Consider the following 27,330-nt stretch of genomic DNA (forward strand, 5'->3'; position numbering starts at 1 on the left):
TGTGACTATAGGTGGGGTTGTATCTTCTAATTTTTCTTAAACAAAATTGTATTACTTTAATAACAAGGAAAACATCCTTAAGAAAAAAAGTTTTGCACAGTATGAAGACAGAGCAACCCAATTTAAGCTGTAAAGGTCCTTCCAAATCCAGTGTATTAGCTATCCACCCTGAGTTCCCACTCTGACCAAATCTGCTCAGCACCAGCTTCCACTCCCATTTGGATACATAAACCGAAGCACAGATGCAGTCAGGCCTCGATAGATACCTGCAGCATCTTTTTTATTGGTTTGTGTGTGTAAGCATATATGTCATGGCCGGCATGTGGAGGTCATAGGACAACTATGAGGTGCTGTTTCTCTCCCTCCACCTTTATGTTGAGTCCTTGAGACTAAACTCAGGTCATCAGGCTTGGCAGCAGGCACCTTTACCCTCCGAGACTCTCACTGGCCTTATTACCTTTTCTTCTTCTGCCTTTTTTTTTTTTTGAGAGAGGGTCTCACTTATGTAGCCCTAGCTGTCCTGGAACTCTCTCTGTAGACCAGGCTAGTCTCAAAATCAGAGATCCAATGACCTCAGCCAGTCACTTCTGAAACACCCTATTTACTCTGTTTACTCACTAAAACTTTGGTATTTTCCTTCTGTATAGTTGGGGATGGAACTCAAAAGCCTTGCATATACTAGGTGAGCAAGGGACATCCTCTACTGGGCTCTTCACCGGACACAAGCACCACTCTGATCCAATGGTGCTGACCTAATGCAGCCATCTACTTCCCCAAATGGAAACAATATTGCTTTCATTTTGATTACTGGCACTCAGCAACTGCCTCTGAGGGCCAGACAGTATACAGAGTTATTGTAGGTATTATCCCATTGGAGCCTCATAAACAATCTAATAAGAAACAAATTAGCGTTCCTATTTTCGGACAGGAGAAACTATGTAACTCCCCAAGGTCTTAGGCTAGTGTGTTACAAGGTTAGTATCTAATAGCCGGGGTCTATCCTACCGTAAATCCTATCCCCCTCTCCCCCACTACCCTCAAGGCTTGTCTGTATTTCTCAGACATAGATTCAGCTATACCAATGGCTTGATGAAGACTCCTTACTCCTAAGCATCTAAGCGTATTAAGGTCCCTCCTTCCTTCTACCAAAGTGAAACTAGGCACTGAGTGTTAGATAATCAAAGAAGTTTATCTTCAAAATATTGGTTGATCTGAATTGACCGGCAATTTGCTTTTCAACTTCCATGGACTTACATATTATCTTTAGGGTGTGGGGGTGTGTGTGAGACCTCCAATCACATGGTTCCTGCTCTTTGATCACATATGATTTTCCAACAGACTACGTAACAAGCTTTCTAGAGGATAAGCCAGCAACTCTAAAACCAGCTTTCTGCTCCTATACGGTTCGTTTAAGTCACCTCTCTCCTCTCTGGGCAACAGATTATAATGACTGTATAGTCTTTCCCTGCTACCTGGATGAAAACCTCCGCTTTACACGCTCTTCATAGAAATGAGTCCAGTCCCCGTTCCTAACAGAAATGAACCTTCCTTACACTAGAAGGACCGGCTCAGGAGTTCAGATCTGCACGACGGTCGTGTCTTAGGCATTGTTTTCCCGCTTGGATATATCCTAGCCTCCGATCCTTACCCTATCTGACTAGACCAGCAGCTAGCCTCAGGAACTTGACCGGTTCCCACAGCCTCCAATCCTAACCCTATCTAATTAGTTCTCCAGCTAGCTCCAGGAGCCCGCCCGGCTCTCGTCCCCAAGGCAGGGTTCCCGGCTGACGCACGTGTTTCCGAGCGCCTCTCGCCAGTCCCTCCAGACAACCTGAAGAACTCAACCCGATCATCAGCGCCGCGGCTCCCGGGCTGAGGTTGAACTCACCCGCCTCGTCTGAGCCTGGCGGCGTCCGAAGTACGTCCTGGGAGGCGGGTCTGGGAGCGAGCTGCAGGCGGTAGCCATGGCCCGGGCGCGGAGCTGCGGACCAAGCCAGAAGCCCGAGGAGCACGTGGACGGTGAAGTAGTTTGCAGCTATTCCTGGGCCGCCGCCGCCGCCGCCGCCGCCCCTTCCGGGTCCGGGAGCCGCGGCAGCGCGCGCACCGACCGGAGCCAAGAGGCCCGAACGCCTCAGAAACCGGAAGAGGCCGCGCGCCGCCCACCTGGCGGGGTCTTCCTCAGCCGCCACGCTGGTCTTCTCAGCATCTCAGTCACCTACACGAGACTCATTCTTCCGTCGGGCCTAGCACCCAGTGTCTAGCAAAAGGACTTCCCCGGAGTTCCCACTTTCTCCTCTCAGCCGCAGGCGCGCCGCGGGTCAGCCTGCCCGGAGCGCGCTTTCCATACAGGCAGTTCCGTGGCCGCCTAGCAGGGTGGCGTTGCTTAGCAACGGCGGGGTCCTTTCTGGCTCGGTGGCGCTCAGGGCCTGAAGCTAACGAACGGCCGCGGAGGGTGCTGGGGGCGGCGCCGTTGGTGCAGGGGGCGGCCGGGGGACGGTGGCGAGGGCTCTGTGCACCGGGGAACCCGACCTCTGCGCCCCGAGGAAGATGAGCGAGGCGGACCAGGCCCGGGTGGGGCCCACGGCTGAAGAGCCCTCGCTGTCCCCAGAGGAGGAGGGCGAAGGGGGCGGGAAGGAGCCGGCGACCGAAGCGGCCCCCGGGCCCAGCGCCGCGTTCCGCCTCATGGTGACTCGGCGGGAGCCGGCCGTGAAGCTGCAGTACGCGGTGAGCGGCTTGGAGCCACTAGCCTGGTCTGAGGACCACCGGGTGTCAGTGTCCACGGCCCGCAGCATCGCCGTGCTGGAGCTTATCTGCGATGTGCACAACCCAGGCCAGGACCTGGTGATCCACCGCACCTCGGTGCCCGCACCCCTCAACAGCTGCCTCCTCAAAGTAAGTCACCTCCATGGCTCAACCTCGGGTCCACCGCCTGCGGTTCTCCCGCGGACGCTTCACCGATCCCTAGGGAAGCCTGGTCTGCACCTGGCTCTACGATTCCCTGCGCATCCAACTCTTAGGAATCAAGAGACCAACATCGCTATAGCTTCCAAAAAGCCTTGCAAGCTGTTGCGCTCTTCCCAGGCACCCCCTACCAATACACGGTGGTGCCTCCCGGCCCCCCTGCCAGGTTCCGCCATCCATTCCACCTTTCCAGGTGGACAGCCAGCGCTGGTTGCGATTGTCCTGGTGTCTTCTGAGATTCTGAGACTCCACCCCCCCGCTTGACCCAGCCCCAAACCTGCCTCTACCGTTGCTCCTATTGTCTGGGACCAACTCCCCGAGGCGCCCTGGACTGGCTTTGTTTTTTTATACTGTATTGAGTGCGCCCTTCTCTCGCGCCACTTCTGCTCTGAGAAGAAAAACTGTTCTATTTCGTTGTCTTACCTGTTTAGCGATTTTCATTGTGAATGGTCCTTGTGTCTCTTTGGGTAGACAGGTAAATAGTGGTTTATACTCTAAATCTTTGGAAGTGGAACGAAAAATAAAACTTCGGGGGAACACCCATTGCTTACTTAGACTTCCAAGTCTAAATTTAGTGCTTTCAACTTCATATAACCCAAGTTTGGCCGGGCGGTGGTGGCACACGCCTTTAATCCCAGCACTCGGGAGGCAGAGCCAGGCGGATCTCTGTGAGTTCGAGGCCAGCCTGGGCTAGCTACCAAGTGAGTTCCAGGAAAGGCACAAAGCTACACAGAGAAACCCTGTTTTGAAAAAACAAAAAACTGAAAACAAAAACAAAAAAATCCAAAACCCAAGTTTGTCCCTGAACTTTAGGGTTTTATTTCCTGTATAGCTGTGTGTGTGTGTGTGTGTGTGTGTGTGTGTGTGTGTGCGCGTGTGTGTGTGTGTGTGTGTGTGTGCAGTACGTAATCTGTCAGAGTGAGTGAGTGCCTGCCTACATAGTTTCTGGGATAAATTGGGGTAGGGAGCAGTTCTGAAGGAACTTACATTCTTTGGCAGATCATGAACAGACAATGTAGTGTAAAAGCAAGGAGTGCTGTAAAGCTGTATACCCACGTAGCAGTATGTTTATTTGAAAGCACAAGTTTTCCACACTCTTCTAGACAGCCATTCCAAATCCGGGCCACTAGTCATAAGTAGTTTGAGTAGCCCTCATGAGCTCTTTTTAGCACACTTAATTCAAATTTCAAACACAATGTTGAATTGGATAATATTTCTTTCTTGTTTTTTTTTAAATAGCATTTTGAGCTTGATAATCCTGCCTGGGATTACAGGCTTACAGATTGAATTAGGTAGTCAAATTGACTGACTGAGCCATGTAAGATCTTCTTAAAGAAGCTCAGAAAGTCCATCCAGGTGGCAAGTAAGGCATCTAGCACATTCACATAGATCTTTAAGCCATGAGTGTAACTGTTGCTTGAGTATTGATGGATCACCTGGAGCTGAAGTATTTCTTGTAGAGTCAGAGAAAATGACACCAGTTTAGGAACTAGGAAGATTAGTCCAGGAAGTTTCTTGTGTGCTGTTTCAATTTTAAGAGGATAGAATGATCTGGTATAGTTTAAGAGTGTGAGACTCCTGAGATAGAGGTAAGCAAATGATTGCTGGGCTGAGGAAAAAAGAGGGGGTTAGGAGACTGGCCATTAGCCAGGCAGTGATGGTGCATGCCTTTAATCTCAGCACTCAGGAGGCAGAGGCAGGTTGATCTCTGTGAGTTCAGGGCCAGCCTGGTCTACAAAGTGAGTTCCAGGACAGCCAGGACTGTTAACACAGAGAAACCCTGTTTCGAAAAACAAAATGAGAGAGACTGAGCTTTGGCACAAGATAAATGTGGTGATATATTGTGTGCCCTAATAAACTTACCTGAGGATCAGAGGACAGAACCAGCCACTAGATTAGACATAGAAGCTAGACAGTGATGGCACACACCCTTAATCCTGTCACTCAGGAGACGGTTCTCTGAGTTCAAGGCCGCACTGGTAGCTAGGCACACCTTTAATCCCAATACTGAGAAACACACACACACACACACACACACACACACACACACACACTTTTAATCCCAGGAAGTGACAGTAGGTTGGAGAAAGGTATATAAGGTGTGAGAAAACAGGAACTAAAACAGTTATAAGACCATCTAAGATTCGAACAACAGATAGACCTATCTATAAAACAGAAACAGTAAAACTTTGTTTAGCCTTTATGGAGAATTAAGTTTAATACATATGCCGGGCGGTGGTGGCGCACACCTTTAATCCCAGCACTCGGGAAGCAGAGGCAAGCGGATCTCTGAGTTCGAGGCCAGCCTGGACTACAGAGTGAGTTCCAGGAAAGGCACAAAGCTGCACAGAGAAACCCTGTCTTGAAAAACAAAACAAAACAAAAAAAGTTTAATACATACATAAAACATAACAGAGCATTATCATTTAATGTCTAGCATTTGATTATATGTTAGTGCCCATGATAAGAATATAATGTAACTATACAGGCATGAAGGAAAAGTCTGTGTTAATGTGGTTAAGTGTGGGTTTGAAGGTGATACTAACATTTTGATAAATTGACATATTGTTACATTTGACATTTGCCACACTGTTTAAATAGTAGCAGAAAATCTTTACATAGCCCTCTAATTGATAGAGTTTACACGAAGAGACCTTCATTGTTGCAATATGAATATAAAGAAGTCTGTCAGTTCTGTGCTTTACATAGTGATGGTCCCTAGGGATTTAACTCTATTCAGTGTTGTCCAGCTAGCTAGTGCTTCAACTCAAATAACAGATAATTTGTAACCTAGGGATGATTTTTAGTATGTAGCACACCTAAAGCACTAAACACTAAACCTTTTTTGAAGCTATTGCTCTATAACTTTGTTAGGTCACAGCTCAAACATTGATTATCAGCTATTTGTAAGTGTCTTGGATATTGAAATTATATAATAGGAAGTCAATGATAAAAATAATTAAAAGCAAGAAAATAGTTACTTAAGAATAAGTCGCAGGACTGGTGAGATGGCTCAACAGTTCAAAGCATTTTGCTGCTTCTGCTAAGGACCTGGGTTCATTTCCCAGCCCACAAATGGACAGCTTACAACTGTAATTCCAGTTCTAGAGGATTTTACACCCTCTTCTGGTCTGTGGGCACCAGACATGCACATATAGGATAAATACATACATGCCGGCAAACACTCATACACATAAAAAATAAACCTTAAAAATGAATAAGTCTCAGGTTTTTCCCCCCATTAGACTACTGATACAGTTCCAAATCCCAATTTGCTATTTATGACCTTGTCTTGTATATAATTTGCTTACAGAAGTATTATCTGTGCCTACTACATAAAATGACTGTTGTCTGTGTTTGGAAATCACACATCCTCTGCCTTCAAGTAGCTCCTTGCTACTTGAAGTTTCAGATGGGGCTTCCTGTGTCAGCTTTTAGATGGGTAGTGGTCAGCTTGAAACTCAGGAGTATATGATTGAATGGTGGGCTCTGGCAGCCTGTGGAAACTCAACTTTCAAGTGGGTAGGTCCTTGAACATCTGAGTGCTTGTTTAAATTTGGTAACTGGTTTTGTGATAGTTTTAAAAAGAAGTTTGCCTAACTCTGGTTAAATGTGTTTCTACAGTGACTCCCTGGCCAAGGCATTTTATATGCTCCCATTACTTCTAGGAGGGACAGTGGATAAACTGAGCACTTCCAAAGCTTATCTGTCCATAGACATCTTTTCTAGGAGTATTTTAGGATAGTGGCTTTTAGGAGAAGTTGGCTTGTGAACTCTAGGAATCAGCTACCTCTGTTTCACCAGGTTTGCAGACACTTATTGTACCTGGCGTTTTACATGAGTTCTGGGTTTAAATTCAGTTTCTTTGTGCTTGCTGAGCAAACTCTACTGCCTGAACCATGTCCCCAGCTCTATTGCTAGCTCATGGAGTGTTCACTGCTGACATGTTGAGGAATGTTGTTATAATTTGGCTTAACAGCTTGTATATGCTTAACACTTGAAAGATCTTTAAAAACAGTGTCTTGAACTTTGCTAGGAGGTAGGCACTGGTTCTTAGTGAATATTTTCCAAGTTTTGCCTATTCTAGAGCTTAACTTTAGTACTTGGGAACTTACTTACATCAAGTCACTTTTATTAAATCCATATATTAAAAGGACTTGAACTCCCTTTTAATCCTGTCCTACTCTTTCCATTTCCAAGATTAAGTTTCTTAAAAAGATTGGTACTAAAATTGAAATGGAAAGGTTTTGTTGTTGTTGTTGTTGTTTGTTTTTTGTTTTTTACTTTTCTCCTTTGTTTTCTTTGGCTTTTTGAGATAAAGTCTGGCCACATATTCCTGACTGGCCTGGAACTTGCTGGGGTGATACTCCTGACTCTGTGTCCCAAATGCTGTGATTACAGATGTGTACCAACCACCATGCCTTTTATCTATTTTTTTCTGAAAACAATAGATGAAGTTCTTCCTCCTTTCAGTATAGTAAAAACATCTTTAGATCAACCTTTGTTGTTGTTGTTTTTTGTTTTGTTTTGTTTTGTTTTGTTGGCTTTAGCCTTCCTGGCTATCATTTTAGTCATTTATAACTTCCTCTGTCTTTACTGTCCCTTTAAAATCTTCTTACAGAGTTGTCATTATTTGGCTGAGCACTTGATACATGTTACAGACCTAGCCAAGGGGGTGATGAAGCAAAGCTAGAATGATCTAAGGCCTCATAGGACTAGACCTGGTAGGATAGATGGGAAGAGGCAAGTTAGGCAAGGGAGCCAGGAAAAGCAGTGGGTGGAATAGAGAAGTCGGATAGGAACCAGCTTACTTGTAGCAAGAGTAGACAGGGCAATTGCTGTTAAAATGCATGTGATTTGTTAAGGAAACTACAGATTAAAAGCCCTGGAATTGGTTAATGAGGAGATTTAGTGATGCAAAAAGCACAATCCCTGGAACACACATGAAAAAATCCAGTGTGTTGTGAGATGGCTTATATCTGTAATCCCAACATTCCTAGAGTGAGATGGAAGCATCATGGGGAAGCTGACCAGCCAGCTAACCTAGAGAACACAAGCACAGCAGAAACAAGAGAGACCTTGCCTCAACAAGGTGGGGAGAGAGAGAACAAGATTAAAAAGGCTGAGGTTGGGCTGGAAATGGAACTCAGTGACAGAGCGTTTACTTAGCATGCATGAGGCCTTTGAGTTGATTTTCAGCATGTGTCACAAAGCTATTACAAAAATCCAACTATCTAATGTAGCAAAAAGGGATATACATACATAATTTCCCTAACTTTTAAAACTGCTGTTGTTTTGTGACTAACTCAGCTAAGTGATCCCTTCACTCTTGTAGATCAACTGTCTATTCCATAGGCCAATTCTAAGAAGAATCTGGAAACCAAGCCATGAATACTCACATTTATTGAATCCTTTAAAAAAAAGGGGGGGGGGAGCCATTTCCTTGAGTAAATGCACATTTAATCTTTAAACATAATTGATTTTTTTGGTTTTTTCCAGAAAGGGTTTCTCTGTGTAGCTTTGGAGCCTGTCCTGGAACTCACTCAGACCAGGCTGGCCTTGAACTCACAGAGATCTGAGTGCTGGGATTAAAGGTATGCACTACCACTGCCCAGCCATAATTGATTTTTTAATCATTATTTTTGTTTTGAGGTAGAGTTGTTCTACCTCAACTTTGGCTGGCTAAACATTCGATCTTCTTGCCTCAGCTTCCAGTGTGCTTGTATTAGTAAGTCTGCATCACCACACCTGGCTGTTTGATCTTTTAAATGCATATAATGCCCAAATTAGCAAAATTCATAGAAATTGTTTTGTATGTTAATGGAAATCACTACAGGTGAATATTTATCTGATAGCTTTTGTATCTCTTATTTTCAGGTTGGCTCGAAAACAGAAGTTGCTGAGTGCAAGGAGAAGTTTGCTTCCTCAAAAGACCCCACCATCAGCCAGACTTTCATGTTGGACAGGATGTTCAACCCTGAGGGGAAGGCGTTGCCCCCAATGCGGGGCTTCAAGTACACTAGCTGGTCTCCCATGGGTTGTGATGCAAATGGCAGGTGCCTCTTGGCAGCACTGACCATGGACAATCGCCTGACTGTGCAGGTGAACCTCAATAGACTGCAGTGGGTTCAGCTGGTTGATCTGACTGAGATTTACGGAGAACGTCTTTATGAGACCAGTTATAGACTCTCTAAAAATGAGGGTCCTGGGGGGAATCTTGGAGATTTTGCTGAGTTTCAGAGGAGACACAGCATGCAGACCCCAGTCAGAATGGAATGGTCAGGCATTTGTACCACCCAGCAAGTCAAGCACAACAATGAGTGCCTGGATGTGGGTAGTGTGCTCCTGGCTGTCCTCTTTGAGAATGGGAATATAGCTGTGTGGCAATTTCAGTTGCCATTTGTGGGGAAGGAGTCCATCTCTTCATGCAACACCATTGAGTCAGGAATCAGCTCCCCTAGTGTTTTGTTTTGGTGGGAATATGAGCACAATAGTCGGAAAATGAGTGGCCTTATTGTGGGCAGTGCTTTTGGACCTGTAAAAATTCTCCCTGTCAATCTCAAAGCCGTCAAAGGCTACTTCACTTTAAGGCAGCCTGTTGTGCTGTGGAAAGAAATGGACCAATTGCCTGTGCATAGTATCAAATGTGTGCCACTTTATCATCCTTACCAGAAATGTAGCTGTAGCTTAGTAGTAGCAGCAAGAGGCTCCTATGTGTTCTGGTGTCTTCTTCTGATCTCAAAGGCAGGTCTGAATGTTCATAATTCCCATGTCACAGGCCTTCATTCACTGCCCATCGTCTCCATGACTGCAGACAAGCAGAATGGAACAGTGTACACCTGTTCTAGTGATGGGAAGGTGAGGCAGTTGATTCCTATTTTCACAGATGTTGCATTGAAGTTTGAACACCAGCTGATTAAACTCTCAGATGTATTTGGCTCCGTGAGGACTCACGGCATTGCAGTGAGTCCCTGTGGTGCTTATCTGGCCATCATCACCACTGAGGGCATGATCAATGGCCTCCATCCTGTTAACAAGAACTACCAGGTCCAGTTTGTTACTCTCAAGACCTTTGAAGAGGCAGCTGCTCAGCTCTTGGAGTCTTCAGTTCAGAATCTCTTTAAGCAGGTGGACTTGATCGACCTAGTCCGATGGAAAATTTTAAAAGATAAACACATCCCTCAGTTTTTACATGAAGCTTTGGAAAAAAAAATTGAAAGCAGTGGAGTCACCTATTTTTGGCGTTTTAAACTTTTCCTCCTAAGGATTTTGTATCAGTCAATGCAGAAATCCCCTTCAGAGGCCCTATGGAAACCTACCCATGAGGACTCAAAAATCTTATTGGTTGACTCACCTGGGATGGGTGATGGTGAGGATGAACAGCAAGAAGAAGGCACTTCCAAGCAGGGGACCAAGGCTGGCCCGCAGGAGAGGAGCAAAGAGGGTGACACAGAGGAGCCCCCTGAAGACTCACTCACTGCCGTGGGAGACACTGGGAGCCGTGAACCCATAGAGGAAAAGCTCCTTGAGATCCAAGGGAAGATTGAGGCTGTAGAGATGCACCTGACCAGGGAGCACATGAAGCGGGTCCTCGGAGAAGTGTACCTGCACACCTGGATCACAGAGAACACCAGCATACCCACCAGGGGGCTCTGTAACTTTTTGATGTCTGATGAATCCGATGATAGAACAGCACGGGTAGGTGTCTATCAAAACTACTAGCCCTGTGAACCCTCTGTTCTTCTCACTAGGTAAAAAAGTCTTGGGTTTGCTTTTGCATTGACATTATTGAGGTAACTGATTGGCATGGGGTACAGGGAAATAGATGGGAAATATGGATTGAAACTGGGGACATACACACTTTCTTCCATTTATGTGCCTCTGACTGATGTGCAGGGTTTGCCAATGACATTTCCAGGCTGTGGATGACTGAGGAGACTGCAGTGGCAAGTGGTGTGCGATGGACAGTCCCAGCAATGGAGATGCCCACTGTGCTCTCTTCCTTTGTGTTTTTACAAAGGTTCAGTGTGGATGTATGTCTTCTATTTGAAAGGCTTGAGGTTGGATATTGCAAAGAAAACAATTGTTAAGTCCAGTTTATTTTTAAATTGGCTGTTATGTTTATTTTAGTACTGGAATAATGTAATAGTTTTGTCTACAGTGTATTCCACAGACTTCAAGGTTCCCCCAGAGAACAAAATGGCTACAAGCATAAGGAATCTGGTAGAGTGCTTCTCAGTAAGGTTATTGGTGCAGGTTATCATCCTGTGGGTTCTAAAGGTTCTTGCAGAAAAGAAGGTGTTACCTAGCCTCCAAGGCTTGGTCAGGGGGAACACCATTAGAGCTGTGGAACCCTAAAGAGTTCCCCACCAAGGAACAGGCTGTACATGGAAAGGTTAAATCACAAGTCTATTCCTTTCCCTCTGGATATTGACACTCGCTGCCTAAAGTCTCATTGAAAATGAGAAGTCCTGATAGCTTTGTCGCTGCCAACTCATTCACAGTGCGTTTGTCTGCCCCTGAAACTGCTGCCCCAAGTTAAACACAGTAAGAGGTACTGGTCATGTGATTTTTCTTCTTTAAAAAGTTGACATTTAAACCTGTTTTCTGTCTTCTAAATTATCTGGAAGATTATTCTGTTTTTCACTGTCATGGGACTGGTTAGAATTGTTATAAATAATCTGTGATATGCCAGCAAAAGCATTTATGAGAGGTAATAGCATTCATTCTTGCCTTTAGGATTCTTGTTTGGATGCTGTGTGCATGTCTAACACGGTTATGTGGTTCTGGTTAAGCCAGTATGAAAATAGTGGAAAGAGTGTACCCTGCTTTGCTGTAGCATCTGAGCTCTGATTTAAGAATGACTTTTATGATCTAAGAATCTAGATCTGCTTCATACAAAGACCTTCCTGCCCATGGTGTTGATTTGACTGTAGTTTTAGATGTTCTGTGACTACTGGGCATGTGTTATGATACTTTTCTCAACCTGTTTTTCATTCCCAACTGCCCACTTCCACTTTCTCTTCTCCTAGCTCCTGCCCATGACTTGTTAATAGTTAATACCACAGACCTATTGTGTATTTGTTTTTGTCTCATAAGTGTATCTGTGCTTTATATATTAAAAAGATTAAGAATTATTTTTATTTCCTAAGAACCAGAATTTACTTATTCCTTGAGAAGGATTATCATGGAGAATGCACAAGTCAAACTAAACAGTTGGCTTCCATGACTGGGGCCACAAAGAGCACACAGAAGCAGCTCTTCCTCATGAAGAACTTGGGCCCAGCTCTGCTCTGCTGTAGGACACGAGGCCATCTTTACTACTGCGCACTGCTGGGATGTTAGGCTTACCTGGGAAAGAGGAGTGAGAGTGTCTGTCCTAATGTGAAGGACTGTAAATTAGAATTCTGAAGACCAAAACACAAGGCCAAAAGTAATTTGAATTTGAATTCAAGTAAATGAAGTAAATGAAGCCTGGTGTGGTGGCACGTGCCCCCATCTCAGTACTCAGGAGGCAGAGGCAAAGGATCTTTGTGAGTTTGGGGCCAGCTGGTCTGCAGAGTAACTTCTAGGACAGCCAGAACTACATAGTGAGACCCTGTCTCAGGGGGAAAAAAAAATCAACCAAACCAAACAAATAAACCAAACACACAAAATCCAACAAAAATTTGTAAATTCAAAAGAGTTGAAATGGCTAGCTCAAATTAGCAATTAAAATGCCTTATGAGATTTGGGTGACTTAATTAACCCAAAGTACAAAATCTTGTAGACTACCAGAGGAGGTAAAGCATAAATACATTCAGACATTCAGACCTGGGAAGGACAGAAGTTATTAGTAGAAGAGGCTTAAGGGTTGTTATATCCCATGCCTCTAAGGCTCTGTGTGTGTGTGTGTGTGTGTGTGTGTGTGTGTGTGTGTGTGTGTGTGTGTGTGTGTGTGTGTGTGTGTGTGTGTATGTGTGTTTTCCAACAAAATAATGAAATAGATGTATGTTTTTCAGACCTTTGTCTTTAAAGAATGTAATTTTAAACAATGTCTGGAAGCACAGGCCTAATGCTCTGGAGGCTGAGGTAGGAGTATGTATAGCAAGTTCAAGACTGTCTGGACAGCTTACTGTGAGACCCTGTCATAGAATTAAGAATCGAAAGAGACGGGTATGGAGCTCAGTGGTAGTGCTGGAATATGCAAGGCCCCACATTCAATTCCAAGGCCACCACCACCAAGACAAAGAAAGGTATACTCAGTAGGGCCAAGGAAAGTGCCTCCTCCCATGCTGGGTCACTTGCGTTATCTCTGGTGCAGAAGCCGCTAGATCAGTCCTCTCTGGGCTATCAGAAGGGGATTTTTTTTTATTCTGATTATTTATTTATTTTATAAATCTGATAAAAGACTAAACATTTGTGGGCTGGAAAAACACCCACTGCTCTTCTAGAGGACCCAGACCCGGGTTGTTTCCGGTGCCCACATGGCGATTCACAGCCATTGTAGCTCCAGCTTCAAGGGATCCTCTGTGGGCACCTGTACACAAGTGGCACACACAAAAACAAAATCTTTTTTTAAAGTTGTCTTTTTAAAGACAATGTAGTTATATATTTCTGCAAAGTTCACAGTAGTCCACATTTTTCGCCTAGGGAAATTACAATTTTCCTTCTTACAGTACCGTAAGTAAAAACTGTAACTGCTTAAAGCAAGAGAGCTTGATTTTCAGGGGTTTCTCCCTTGAAGTTAGAGTTTACCCTAGAGGTTAGGGTCACTGTATCTATTTATTTTACTTTGCTGTTGACACTGGTTAGAGGTGCAGGTTTTGAACTCTTTGGACAGCAGCTTAGCCTGTAGAAGTACACCTCTCCTGTCCCTGACGCAATCCTGTATTGCTGTGAGTACCCTTTGCTCCCAGAAACCCATACCCACCCCTCACTCTGCCACCCGTGGTGTCTTCCCAGGTCCTGATTGGACATATCTCCAAGAAGATGAATAAGCAGACCTTCCCCGAGCACTGCAGTCTGTGTAAGGAGATCTTGCCGTTCACGGATCGCAAGCAGGCTGTTTGCTCCAATGGGCACATCTGGCTCCGGTAAGCCCCCAAGGCTGCTCCTGTCTCAGCTGTGTATAGCACAGAACCGCTGTCCAGGGCTGATCTGCTTGACGGATAGAACTGTCTGTGCTTGCTTGGGTTGCTGTTTGCCTTGCAGTCAGGTTAGAGTCTTAGAGATGTACTTGTGTACTTTTTTAGTTAAGTTTCATAATAGAAGGAGAGGGGCATGTAACAGGCATGGAAGAGGAGATGAGAGAGCATTGGAGAGAGTAATCAGAATACATTATATACATGTATGAAGTTGTCAGATAGCAAAAGCAATAAACAATTTTTGTAATGAAAGAACCCTTCCTTCCTCTTCCTGTCCCCTTAGCCTAGCCAAAGAGGTGACCTTGGTGGGCTCTCATTTCCTGTCACCCCCTCCTCCATGAGATACTTTATTATCTTCTCCCAAGACAATCTACTTTCCAATTTTCCTCCAGCCTCTGACCTCATATCCAGTTGTCTGCGGATCCTGTCTCATCTCCTCAGTGCCCATCCTTAGGCCTGTCCTTCCGGTCATCCACCATTCATTCCTAAAGCATTCTCTTACTGGTCTGTGTCTGCTTCAGTTCAGACTTGCAGGTTAGCTTCCTGCCTGTCTGGTATCCTTATTCAGGGGTTGCCTCGGCACTTCACAAAGAATCCAGCCCCTCATCACTGCCTCTGTAGCCCTGGCCTAGGCACTGTCATTGTTCATGCACACGATGGTAGCTGTCTTCCACCTGGGCCTACTGCTTCCGTACTCAAACCCTCAGTCTGTTCTCTGCAGTTGTGGTCATGATACTCAGTCTTTGTCAGCTCTTGTCACGTCAGGACCCAGTACTCTCCACTAGGACTGGGGATATGGGACCCTGGTAGAGTATACCTCTAGCATTTGCAAGGCACAACCCTATACAAACCAATACAAGCTCTTCAGGAGGTGACATTTCTGAATTGAATAGCTAAAACTCTTTAAGTGACTTGCAGCCTTTTCACAGTCTGTTCTTGCCTCTTGAAGCTCTCATCCTTTGCTCAGAGCTCAGCTCCCAGATTTCTCCATCTAGGAGAACTGGCCACTTTGCTTAGGTCTATATGGCACCCCTCCTTCTTGAGGACATCTGCAGGGACACAGTAGATGGCATAATGCTTCTCGGCTATAGCTTGTCTGTCTGTCTGTCTGTCTGTCTGTCTCTCTCTCTCTCTCTCTCTCTCTCTCTCTCTCGGCTATAGCATCTCTGTCTGTCTGTCTGTCTGTCTGTCTGTCTGTCTGTCTCTCTGCTATAGCTTCTCTATCTGTCTCTCTCACACACACTCACTCCCATTTAGTGCTGTTTTCCTCTCCTTTGCTATTTTTCTCCTTGTAACTAAATTTCATTCATTCATTCATTTTCTCCTTTTTTTTTTTTTTTAAATATAGATGGGGTCTCACTGTTACCCAAGCTGGCCTTGAACTCCTTGAGCTCTGCCTCCTGAGTGCTAGGATCAAAGACCTGCATCACCACATGAGGCTCTTTTATATCTTTGCTTTGTTACCCTTTCTTTGGACTAGGCAGTTCTCTGAGTACAAACACTAAAGCGGTGTTTGCTATTTAACGACAACAGGACTATGATACACATACCATTTATCCATTCATTCATTTTTTTTTCTTGTTTTGTTGTGTGTGTTTTGTTGACAGATCTCACTATGTTATGAGGCTGGTCTCAAACTTAATGATCCTCCTGCCTCAACCTCCCAGGCATGTGCCACTGTGCACAAGCAGGATTTCATTTTTTTTTTTTTTTTTAAACTTACTTATTATTTGGCTTTTCAAGACAGGGTCTTTCTGTGTAAACCCAGCTGTCCTAGAACTCACTCTGTAAACTAGGCTGGCCTTAACCTCAGAGATCCGTGTGCTTCTGCCTCCCAAGTGCTGGGCTCAAAGGCTTGTGCCATCACCACCCAGCCAGGATTCTGTTCTTAATGAAAGTGGAGCTGGAGCTTTTGGTCATGTGGGTGCTCTATGATGCCTTCTCTTATTGACACATTTGTTTCCTAGTTTGGCTGTTCGGACGTTTTTTTCCTTGAAGGGAAAGAATAGTTAAAATCTAATATTGGGTACATTTTAGGCTTATAATCAAACTAACATCTGTTGAGCACTATCAGCATGCCAGACAAATTGGGACAGATGCACATCTATTAAGTGACCATATCCTCACAGTAGCCACATACAGGGCAGCCCCATGAGTATCTCCATCTTGTAGATAGGCTGGTATTGAGGCGTCGTGATAGTAAGAACTTGCCAGAAGTCAATGGGCTCAGAGCCCACAGGGTAATCGCTGCCTGCTCATGCCTCCCACATTTTGGGTTGTTTCACAGAAGTTGTTTTTCCATTTTTCTGAGTAAGGTTAGCTCCAAAATGCATTGGTATACTTTCCCTCTGGTGAACTCTTTTTTTCCTGTGTACCTAAGTCCCAAGGTCAGCTCTGGAGTCCCTTCCCCTGACCTCCTATTTTCTACTCCTTAGTTGCTTACCTGAAAATTGCTACCTCTTGGAATTTTTCCTCCAGAGCCCAGTACACTCTTTTTTATTTTGTACCCTTCCTGCTCTGGTAGGTGCTCAGTGAATGCTCATTGGACAGAATTGAATTGAACACTCTGGGCATTTATTAGTCTGTTAGTGTCCTTTCTTTTTACACGGTTAGTTTCATCTTCAATACTTAGAGAGGTACATGCATGTTATGTGTGGTGTGTGTGTGTGATGTATGTGCTCACTTTTGTATGTGGAATCCAGAGGAGAGCATCCAGTGTCCTCTATCACACTCCACTTTATTCCTTTGACACAAAGTTTCTTTTGGAACTGGATCTCACATTTTTCTGACAGGCTGGCCGCCAGCAAGCCCCATTGATTCTCCTGTCTCTCCTGGCTACGGATGCAAGTGAGAACACAACTGACTTGTTACGTTGGTGCTGGAATCTGAACCCAGGTCCTCATGCTTACATAGCCAGTACTAGTACTCTTAACTTTCGAGCCATCTTTCCAGCCCCAGTACCTAAGGCTGTGGTTCTCAACCTTCCTAATGCTGCAATCCTTTAATGCAGTTCCTCATGTTGTGGTGACCCCCAACCATAAAATTATTTTCATTGCAACTTCATAACTTTAATATTCTACTGTTATGAATCGTGATATAAATATCTGTGTTTTCCAGTGATCTTAGGCGACCCCTATGAAAGAGCTGTTCAACACCCCTGAGGTCACAACCCACAGATTGAGAACAACTGACCTAAGGACTCTTAAAGATGGTCCATATACCTTATCTTAAAAACTAATGAGTGGCTTTGCGTATTACCAAGAATGCAGTTAGAGAGGACCAGACTGAACTCTTTCCCAGTACTTCTTCTGCATAGAGGCTTTGTGTCACTTCAGAGCATGGTGGCCACAAAGAGGGAAGCATTGCCCTGATAACTATGGGAATTCCCTCAGCATCAGCTGCTTTCCAGTGCTGATGAGCCCAAGGAGCCTCCTCTGACTGGACTCTGTCCTCTTTCAGGTGCTTTCTAACCTACCAGTCCTGCCAGAGCTTGATATACCGAAGGTGTTTGCTCCATGACAGCATTGCCCGGCACCCTGCTCCAGAAGGTGGGTGCTGGCTTAGCCTTAGGGTGGGGTGGAGTCAAGTGCCACACCCCATAAATGTCCTGCTCTTGCTTCAGATCAAACCCATTCTGCTCTCTGCAGTTACTGTGAAGCCAGAACCAGTTAACAAATGGTCCCAGGAACACACAGTGCCTGTGTGTGTGCTGTATGTCAGCTGATGGTAGAATGGGGGCTGTTGTTGATCTACTTCTGCAACAAGGCCTTCAGTCCATTGTGAAGGCCTGAGTAAAGGGAGTGTGCAGGGCCTATATTTGAGTGACAGCTCTGCAGATGGTGCTGAATACAGAAACAGTGTTGTTGATGTACCTGGTACAGGTATTGCTCTTCTAGAAGCCATTTAGGGCCACTTCCTGGTTAGTCTGTGTGCTCTTTTGCACATTTCTGAGAGTGATAGCTAGAAAATAAGATCTTAGAGCTGGGTGATGGTGGCACACGCCTTTAATTCTAGCACTCAGGAGGCAGAGGCAGGTAGATCTCTGTGATTTCAAGGCCAGGCTGTCCTACAGAGTAAGCTCCAGGACAGCTGGGCTATACAGAGAAACGTGGTCTTAAAAAACCTAGAAAGAAAAGAAAAAAGAAAGATCTTAGGTACAAGCAAGAGATGAGCTTCTAATAGTCACAAGAATGCCAATTGTTGGTGTGAGCTTCACTGACTACACTCCAGCCAAACAGGCCAGTGAGATACGCTTGTAGAATCAAACATGCTTTGGTGAACACAAGAGTATTCCACCTCAGACTCCATCCATACTTATTTTTGCAAATTCTCTCGAGGTTGCATGTTGGCAACTTGGGTTGTGTCTGCTTTAGTTGACCTCAATTCTCCACCTGAGTCTGCACCTTACTCCTAGGTTAAAACATTTGGAGAGTTCTTGGGCGGTGGTGGCGCACGCCTTTAATCCCAGCACTTGGGAGGCAGAGCCAGGCGGATCTCTGAGTTTGAGGCCAGCCTGGGCTACCAAGTGAGTTCCAGGAAAGGCGCAAAGCTACACAGAGAAACCCTGTCTCGAAAAACCAAAAAAAAAAAAAAAAAAAAAAATTTGGAGAGTTCCTAAGCAGTTACTACAGTTGAGACTTGATGTTTAGGCACAGTGGGAGTTTAAAGCCAAGACCCCCTACCCTTGGCACTGAGAATGGATCAAAACAGAACTGGAATAGGGCAGAGATTTCACAGGCCAGCAATGGAAGGGTGGTCTGTTGTCACTACATGTCTACTTTTCTGCTGTGGTAGAATTTCTGAAAAGTTGCTAACTGTTACTTTATGAAAGAATACTATTCACAGTTTATAAACTGGGCATAATAACACATAGCTATAATCCCTGCACCAAGGAGGCTAGGGCAGGAGGATGGTGTGAATGTTCAAGGCTAACCTAGACTATATAGTGATACCCTGTCTCAAAAACAAAAGAACAACATATGAATACAGTCCTTGGTTAACTTGAATACTGTGGCTTTTTTGTTTGTTTAGCGGTTTGGTTGGTTGTTTTTTTGAGACAGGGTCTCTCTGTATGAACTCCTGGCTGTCCTGGAATTAGCAGTGTAGACCATGCTGGTCTCGAACTCACAGAGCTCCTCCTTTCTGCCTCCTGAGTGCTGGGATTAAAGGTGTGCCCCACCATACCCAGCATAGGTGGCTTTCTGAAGCACCCCTCATTGCCTGGCCTTTATCTCAGCACAGACCCAGCTTTAGGAACCTCAAATTCATTTCATCTCAGCCTCATTAAAATGTTGGAAACTGAGGCCTAAATGCCTGGACTGCTTGGGCCCCTGAGCCTCCTGTCACCTTCTCTGAGGCTGACCCTTGGTCCTGCTGGCTTTCCTTTGCAGATCCCGACTGGATTAAGAAGTTGCTGCAGAGCCCTTGCCCTTTCTGTGATTCTCCTGTCTTCTGAGGGTCAGTGAGGAGGCTGGAGGAACATGAACTCGGCTATAGAAAGTACCCTGGAGCCTGAGGAGCAGGTGTGCTGGAGGAATCCTGGCGAAGGACAGTGGAGAGACTTTCCTCTGACTGGAGGAGGGAGGTCATCTCTGAGCTCATTTCGACAGCACACATACTATCTTCAGGAACTGAAGGATATCTAACTGCAGAGAGTTGGAGTCATTTTGAGGTGAACATTAGCCACCCCCAGCTCCTCACCAGTGAGGACCACTTACTTTTCAAGTGTCTTGCCTAAAGCAGTTTGAGTGGAAACCTGCTCCTTGAGTCGTAATGGGGCTCTTGTAGAGAATCTGAGGACCTCACTGTGAGTTAGGTTTCAGCCTTGCTTTGGTCTGGAACTGCCTGTGGCTCCAGAGGACTCAAGTAGGTTGGTACTTGACACTCCCTGTGCCAATATGTCGTAAAGTGTCTAAAGCTGTGTGTGGCTAGTGTTTGCTCAGCAGACTCATCTGCCCATTGACTTCTTTCCATGCACATGGAAGACTTTTTCTTAAAACTATATTTTTGAAGCCAAGAATAAAATCAATCTTAATGTATCAAATAATCAGGTGACTATTAGAAGTTGATAATTGTCGTTTATTTTTATCTCCTGTGTCATCAGATTTCCTGACCCAGCTCCTTAGTATGTCAAAAGAGATTGAGTACCCCTTCCCTCATCAGAGTCCTACTTCATACCCAACTGTGTGACCTAGATGTTGGTACATAGAGGGAAAGTATTTTCTTCTTTTAGTATTAAATTGAAGCTTCAGTATTTTTAACATTGACTTATCCAGACATCTGAGTATCTAGGGGAAGGTTGATCTAGGGATTTCTGGGGAGAGATGGCAGCGTGGCGTTGGAGGTCCTTGAGCTCTGTGCTGCAAGCATGTGCAGCTCAAGTGGACAAACCTGGGACTTTCTTCTCTGGCCATAGGTCCTTAATATTTGGAATACAGGTATTTTCTGTGGGCTTAAAGAGGAGGCACACATTATTGGTTGACCAGACCTGAAAGCATTCTGGAATCACAGTCTTGATTTTTTAAATTAAGTTTCCTGGGATTGGTGCTAATGAACTGGACTGTAGTGCACAGTTTCTGAAATTGTACATGTTTTTGGAAAGTACAGAACATGAAATGCTTTGCTCCTTCATGATCCTTTATGCTTTTATTTTAACATGCTTTCCCACTTTGATTTTATACCTGTAGTGAAAGACATTCTGTCCACACTTCAGAAATAATGTCTTGACTTGGGTACCATAGTGAGAGATAGACCACATGCCATCCTACCACACTTCCTGCCTCAAAAACTAGCTCCACACTGGGGACAGACCCTAAGAAGCACTGCCAGAAGCTGCTCTAAAATGTCTATTAAGATTCTTGCCCTGTGCCATGTGTTTAATAAACTGTTTGCTGGGTATTTAATGTCCTACTTGAGGTAACAACAGCGTCTATCCAGACCTGGGGGGCAGCAAAGAAAGAGCCCCGACTGACCCATTTCAGGCTATACATGGCTGCAACAGAGCCTGCAACTGTTACTCTTTCCGGAAACATGGCAGGAGTGGAGATGGTATTGAGAGTTGTCCCCAGGCCGTCAACCACGCAGGCTGAGATTCCTTTCTCTTGCTCTTTGGAATCAAGCTCACTAGGTGTTCTCACAGGGAATTTGTGCTAGGAACCATTTAAAACATAACTGATTGTTTAAGGCAGTTGCTCCGTTTTGAAAAATTTTAACAATTAGGAGTAATGAAAGAATTTCTAGAGTCTGTGCTTGTGTAGAGGAAGAAGCATGGCAACTGGAACTCAGGTTCTCAGGAAGAGGCTCTGAAATCCAGCCACAGCCAGTTGTCTCCACAGCTAGTAGGAATGCCTTCCTCCCCTCCAACGCCTCCCCTCCTCCCGCCCCCCAGAGTCCCACCACACATCGTTGATCATCTTCAGAGCTGGGTGAGCTAGAGAATTTGGGATTGATGGCAGCCTCCTGCATAGGACACCTCTGAATTCTTCTCTAAGGGTCGGTATATAGGACCCTGGAGGGACCTTGGAGAAATGGGAGTGACACCAGTCTTGTAGTTACCTCTTCTAGCTTGAATTTGCCTGTGCTGCGTGGTGGAAGGATTAAGGTAGCTTCCGGTTGCAGCTGTGGGAGGGAGCTGTTTTAGCCTGGGAGGAAGAGTAGCCATCAGATTGTTGCCCTGCAGTTAGAAGGCTGGAGCAGACTACAAAGACCCCACAAGCTGGAACACTGCTGTGTATCAGGTCTTCTCTGCCTGGGGTTATTTGTTTCTGATATTTCAGGTAGGAAATGGGCAGTTTGTTCTGGTTGGTGTTCATGCTGACGTCCTGGTATGTTCATCCCCAGACTTGAAGCTGTCTTTACCTACTACTAGATCTACCAGAAGCTGTCATGAGCACCAGTGAAGTCTGTGGTCAGATGTAACAGTTTCCTGCTTGTCCCTCTAGGCTCTAGCAAGTTTTTAAGAACATCTGTGTAGAAGTAGTAAGCTAGACCTAGCAATAGCATAGCAAGTTAATTGGATTGGGAAAGTTTTATTTTCTGCTTGTTTGTTTTGTTTTGTTCTGTTTTTTGAGACAGGGTCTCTATATGTATAGCTCTGGCTGGCCTGGAACTCCCTTTGTAGTGCAGGCTGGCCTTGAATTCAAAGATCTGCGTGGCTCTATTAGTATCAGACAAGGTGCAGATGGTCGAGCACGGCCTTGGTCTGGGAGCCCTCCACCCTGGCAGCAGCTACATGGCCTGGGCTTGCTGAGTGGCGGCAGTCCCGGAAATAGACCAGATTGGGTTATGGAAAGCTTCTTGCTTTCCTTTCCCCAAGAGGCAGCTCTCAGCATTAGGATACATTTCAGGGCCAGAAAAATGTATAGTGATAAAATGTCTAAAGGCTAAGCCATGTTGTAGGTCTTCCGAGAAGAAAAAATGGGCACCTCGTGGTCAAAGGGCTGACTTCGGGCTCCTTGCCACTGGGGTTGCTGTTCATGCTGAGCTGAGTGGGGTGCATTCCAAGTCAGCATGGACCCCCAACAGTCAGATACTCGAGGCTCTTTCACCATAGCACAGGCTGGACCGGAGGTGTCACAGCCAGGCTTTGGCAGCCCCTCATGGCATGGCTGGTAGAGTGTGGCCTCAGCAACCATACCTTCCCCCTTGAGGTACTGGCTGGAAGGACGTCCCTGCAGGGTCTAATGAAGTGGGTTGTCTGGCTTTAGTTCCTGTGAAGCATCGGTGCCCTCACACACTTCAGACTGTGCCTCAGACTCTCATGTTATTAGACCCTCAACTGCTCTTTCTGGAAGCTGAGTTCTTGAAGTTAAATCTGCTTTGTGTCTGCTGCTCAGCCTAAGTGCACAGTAGGTGAAATGTCCTTAAATGGAACTAAGCTACACTCAAGGTAGCCTTGCTTCTAGCTACCTACAGACACAGTAGCTCTGCCCAAGTAGCAGGCAGAAGGCAGTGTTCATGGATTTTTCTTTTTTATCTCAAGGCCATGTTTATATCGAGGGGAGAGACCCTGATGCAGTCAGGGTTCTAGTCATGAATTTATTTAGAACCAGATGGTGTGGTTCACCAACAGGGCTTAAGTATTCCTTCATTGTGATTGAACTGAGTAGAAAAAGAGGTGGTACGCATCAGAATTACTCTGTAGGCTCTCAAGTGAAAAATGTGGTCCTGGGTTGAGCAGATCACACCTCAGAGTTCTGAACCTTCTGTTTGTTTTTAAAAGTTTCTTATCTCAAGGCTGAGGTTGTAGCTGGGTGGGTAGAGCACTTGCCTAGCCTTCTCAAGGCCTCAAGTTCCATCCTCAGCACTGGGGGGAGGAGAGGAGTGTTTACTGTTTACATCCCTGTCATGAAGTTCTGTTTTCATAAAGGAAAATACTCTAAAATAGATGGAGTGAGGCATGGTGGCACACACCTATGTTCTGAGCACTCAGGAAGCTGAGGCAGGAGGATGAAGTAGAAGGCCAGCCTGAGCTGTGTGGAGAGAACCTGTCTCAGAAAATCAAAACTGGTCAGATTGTGCAGCGGAAGAGGTGGTGGTGACAGTGTTGGGACATTTTCAGCCCAGGTCTACATTTGGCTAATGTGGTAGGGTGGATGCTCATGTTCTCACTGTCTCTGTATGGTACTAATGTAAAATCAAACACCATGAATTGTGTTTTTCCAAGGCTTTGTTTCACATTTGTATTTGATAGGACATGGATGTGAGCATCACACTTGTTTAAACACATGTCTGCTGTGCTTAGTGGTTGTACCCAATGCTTGTACTAAAGTTTGTGCTTGGCTTTGAATTGTATGTTTACACCTGACTGTTTTTAAATAAAGAGAAAATTTTACGGTATGCAAAGGGGATTTTTTTTTTTTTAACTCTTACTATCTAGTCAATTTTAACTTTCAGGGTTTTAGCTAAAAACTAAGAATAAGAACATGTTACCTAGAATAACTGCCAACCCAGACAAGCCAGCCACTTGTTCCCCCAGTGTGTATAGCCAGGGCTATTAGCCTATATGCTCCTCCAGGCCCGGGCCTGTCTCAGTTCCTGGAGCTGGAGAGCTGATGAGTGGGGCTCCCGCTCCTTCACTGTCATGGTCAGTGTTGGTTAAATCGGCATGCAGCGGCCATGCCAGCAGAGGAGAGTACTGATCAGAAGAATCACAGCCATGGTTACCTTTTAGAGCTTTATTGGGGCGGGGGGGGGGGGGGGGGAGCGGAAAGAGAAGAAGGAGGTCCAGACAGAAGGAAGGAGCGGAAAGGAAAGAGAGGGGCGCACAAAGGGCCTACCCGCTTTTTAGGCTGGGACGCCGTCGCAGGATGATGACGTAATTAAGGACAGAATCCTTACATCCCAGACTTTCACTTATCTTAAAAAAGCAGGCCTGACCGGGCGGTGGTGGCGCACGCCTTTAATCCCAGCACTCAGGAGGCAGAGCCAGGCGGATCTCTGTGAGTTCGAGGCCAGCCTGGGCTACCAAGTGAGTCCCAGGAAAGGTGCAAAGCTACACAGAGAAACCCTGTCTTGAAAAACCAAAAAAAAAAAAAAAAAAAAAAAAAAAAAGGCAGGTAGATGGGAATAGGGGTGTTGTTCCTCTCAAAAACTGCTTCCAGCTGACAATTGTATGTTGGTTGGCTCTTGGGGGAGTCTTCCGAGGTAGACAGGCATTGTGGGATGCTGTCTGTCATCCGTTTGCTCTGGAGACATATATCCTTCTTGGCTGTGGCTGGGACCTTTCTGTTTGGCAAGATGTTGATGATCTCTGGACTCCGGTTCTGTGGTAGTCCTGTACCATTAGCTGAACAGTGAGTTAGAACAGGGAACTGGGAAGAGAAAAGCTTGTGGTACATGAGAATTTATTTTTTGGAATTAGGGACAAGGCAAAGATCAGGGCCCTGTCTATGCACGTGAGAATGAGTGGGTGGAGTTAAGGTGAGTTAGGGCGAGTCGTAGAAACCGCCCAAGCCCGCCCATTTGAGCCTGCCCACGGCCGGTGGAAGTCAGACAGAAAAGGTTGCACATGGTAGACGCAGAAGTGGGGAAGGAGAAGGGTTTAGAGCTTTAGCAGAAAGCTTGGGGATAAAGTAACTCTTATTTGCCCGTTCGCTGGCAGAAGTTCCCTCGACTCTGTTATGCGGCCAGGTTTACTGGTGCCCGCCCCTGTCTGCCAATGTAGGTGGTAAATGTATCTGCCCCTTTGTCTCATGGCTGTAGCTGAGAGAAAAATAAAAAATTAAAATAACAAACCGGGATCAGACTCCAATCTCAGGTGTCCCTGGGAGTGGAGGGATCTAAGAATCAGCTCAAGTTCGCCATCCTCTTCGTCAAGGGATGGGAAGGGCTGCGGCTACACTGCAGTTGGTCCACCCGGTAGACCCGAGACAGCATTGACCCCCTCGTCAGGAGCAAAAATGTGCCTCCCGTTGCCAGCACAGCCCGAGGACAACCCCCAGGGTATCCGTGGCAAAAAATATAACTCAGACTACAGCCGCGAGAATGGTGACGGCAGCGGTAGCTGTGAGTGGGGTCCAGCGGAAGCGGCAAGACGCGCGCCCGCACTCGTGGTCTTGCTGGATGGGGGAAGAGGCGGCAAGCGGCAGCGGTCACAGTAGGTGGTGTATCCGAGTCACGGCACCAATGTTGGTTAAATCGGCGCTGCTGCTCCTCGGGGCTGGCCGCCACCCGTGGCGGCGGAGAAGAGTGCTGATTGGAAGAATCACAGCCATGGTTACCTTTTTAGAGCTTTATTGGGAGGGGGGAGAGAGGGAGGGGAGAGAGAGAGAGAGAGAGAGAGAGAGAGAGAGAGAGAGAGAGAGAGAGAGAGAAAGGAAGAGAAGAAGGAGGTCCAGATGGAAGGAAGGAGCGGAAAGGAAGGAGAGGGGCGCACAGAGGGCCCACCCGCTTTTTAGGCTGGGACGCCATCACAGGCTGATGACATAATTAAGAACAGAATCCTTACAGTCAGCTCCACAGAGCCACTAAGACAGGAGAAGGCAAGGTTCTTCTCCGGCTCTGACTGAGGTTTACAAGACCATGCCACATCTTAGCCCTGTTTCTGATCTCATATCTAAGGTTAAGGCCACAGTGCTCAGGAAAAGGCTGACACTGGGGAGATAAGGAAAAACTGGAAATTTGGGGGTGCCCATGTGGGTATCCACTCCTACTGATAGCTCTGGTGGCCGGTCCTCGTGTTTCCTGCCAGGTTGGCTGCTTACGGCACGAATGAAAGCCCCCTTCTCTTAGAGTGTTCTGCTTTGGGGCCCCACAGCTGCCCTAGTGATCCTAGTATGTAAGGTGTGTTGTGGAGTGCTGTGGTCTCAGCAGCTCTGTCGTCGGGAGCGACCTCATTCTGAGTTCCTCTGTATGCAGAGCCACTGCTGTTCCCTCAACTGCTCTCACTTAAATGACAAGTATCTGGATATTGTGTGTCTATTTTCTGGAATTCGCATAGTTAACAGCAAGGCTGAGTGAGACACCTCTAAATCCAGTCCCGTCTGTCAGGGTACCAGACTCCCACAGAGGAGAAAGGAAGAAGTTAGAGACTGGCCACCAGCCACTTCCTTGGTGGCCATTCAGCACTTTAAAGGCAGCTATAGGCCACTTTCTGTTGCTGCAGTAAACACCATGACCAAAGCAACCTAGAGAGGAAAGGCTTGCTTCAGCTTGCCGGATCAGCTGCAAGGCCATCATCAAAGGAAGCAAGAGCTTAAGGCAGAAACCCACGTACTGGTTTGGTCAGCTACCTTTCTTACAGCCCAGGCTCACCTGCCTAGGGGATGATACCACCCACGCTGGGCTGGGCCCTCCTCAACAATTAGCAATCAAGAACATGCTCAACAGACGTATCTCTAAACCAATCCAATGGAGGCAACTTCCTATTTTTTTTTCCCCAAGACAAGGCTTTCTCTGTGTAAACCTGGCTGTCCTGGAACTGTGTCTGTAGACCAGGCTGGCCTCGTACTTAGAGATCCACCTGCATCTGCCTCCTGAGTGCCAGGATTAAAGGCGAGTGCCATTACCCAGCAGAGGCAACTTTTCAATTGAGATTCCTTCTTCCCAGATGTGTTAAGTTGACAACCATGATTAGCCACCACAGTAGCTTATTCCATGAAAAACTTCGGGAATGTAAGGGAAATTAATCTATTTACCAATAGGTTAAAATATCAATGCTTTTTTAAAAAAAGTTGTGGTGCTGAGGATTGAGCTGCTTGGCCTCACACATGCCACATGCCTGGCCAGCAATCACTGAGCAACA

At 45.9% G+C, this 27,330-nt stretch overlaps 2 protein-coding genes across 5 annotated transcripts in view; one reads left to right on the forward strand and one right to left on the reverse strand.

Moving 5' to 3' along the window:
* Ddx31 (DEAD-box helicase 31) overlaps positions 1-2,357 on the reverse strand; it is a 68,529-nt gene extending 66,172 nt beyond the window's left edge. For 2 of the 3 annotated variants that reach the window (XM_042275028.2, XM_042275029.2), the window contains exon 1: positions 1,889-2,334. In XM_042275028.2, coding sequence (XP_042130962.2) covers positions 1,889-1,966 — 78 coding nt within the window. In that variant the 5' untranslated portion in view covers positions 1,967-2,334. Of the gene's footprint in view, positions 1-1,888 lie in introns of all 3 variants that reach the window. The other variant, XM_006983368.4, reaches the window with a different exon arrangement.
* A 66-nt stretch (positions 2,358-2,423) lies between these two features.
* Gtf3c4 (general transcription factor IIIC subunit 4) lies at positions 2,424-23,924 on the forward strand. Of its 2 annotated transcripts, XM_006983367.4 has the most exons (5): positions 2,424-2,892; positions 8,839-10,659; positions 13,906-14,036; positions 17,547-17,635; positions 19,478-23,924. In XM_006983367.4, the coding sequence occupies exons 1-5, from the start codon at positions 2,548-2,550 to the stop codon at positions 19,540-19,542; spliced, it is 2,451 nt and encodes an 816-aa protein (XP_006983429.1). In that variant the 5' UTR covers positions 2,424-2,547; the 3' UTR covers positions 19,543-23,924. The 2 variants fall into 2 exon arrangements, with proteins under 2 accessions (XP_006983429.1, XP_076425223.1); XM_076569108.1 differs by lacking the exon at positions 17,547-17,635 and having other exon boundaries at positions 2,449-2,892; positions 19,478-19,629.
* The last annotated feature ends 3,406 nt before the right edge of the window (positions 23,925-27,330 follow it).

This window comes from Peromyscus maniculatus, chromosome 4 (assembly GCF_049852395.1).
Source record: "Peromyscus maniculatus bairdii isolate BWxNUB_F1_BW_parent chromosome 4, HU_Pman_BW_mat_3.1, whole genome shotgun sequence".
NCBI lineage: Eukaryota > Metazoa > Chordata > Mammalia > Rodentia > Cricetidae > Peromyscus > Peromyscus maniculatus.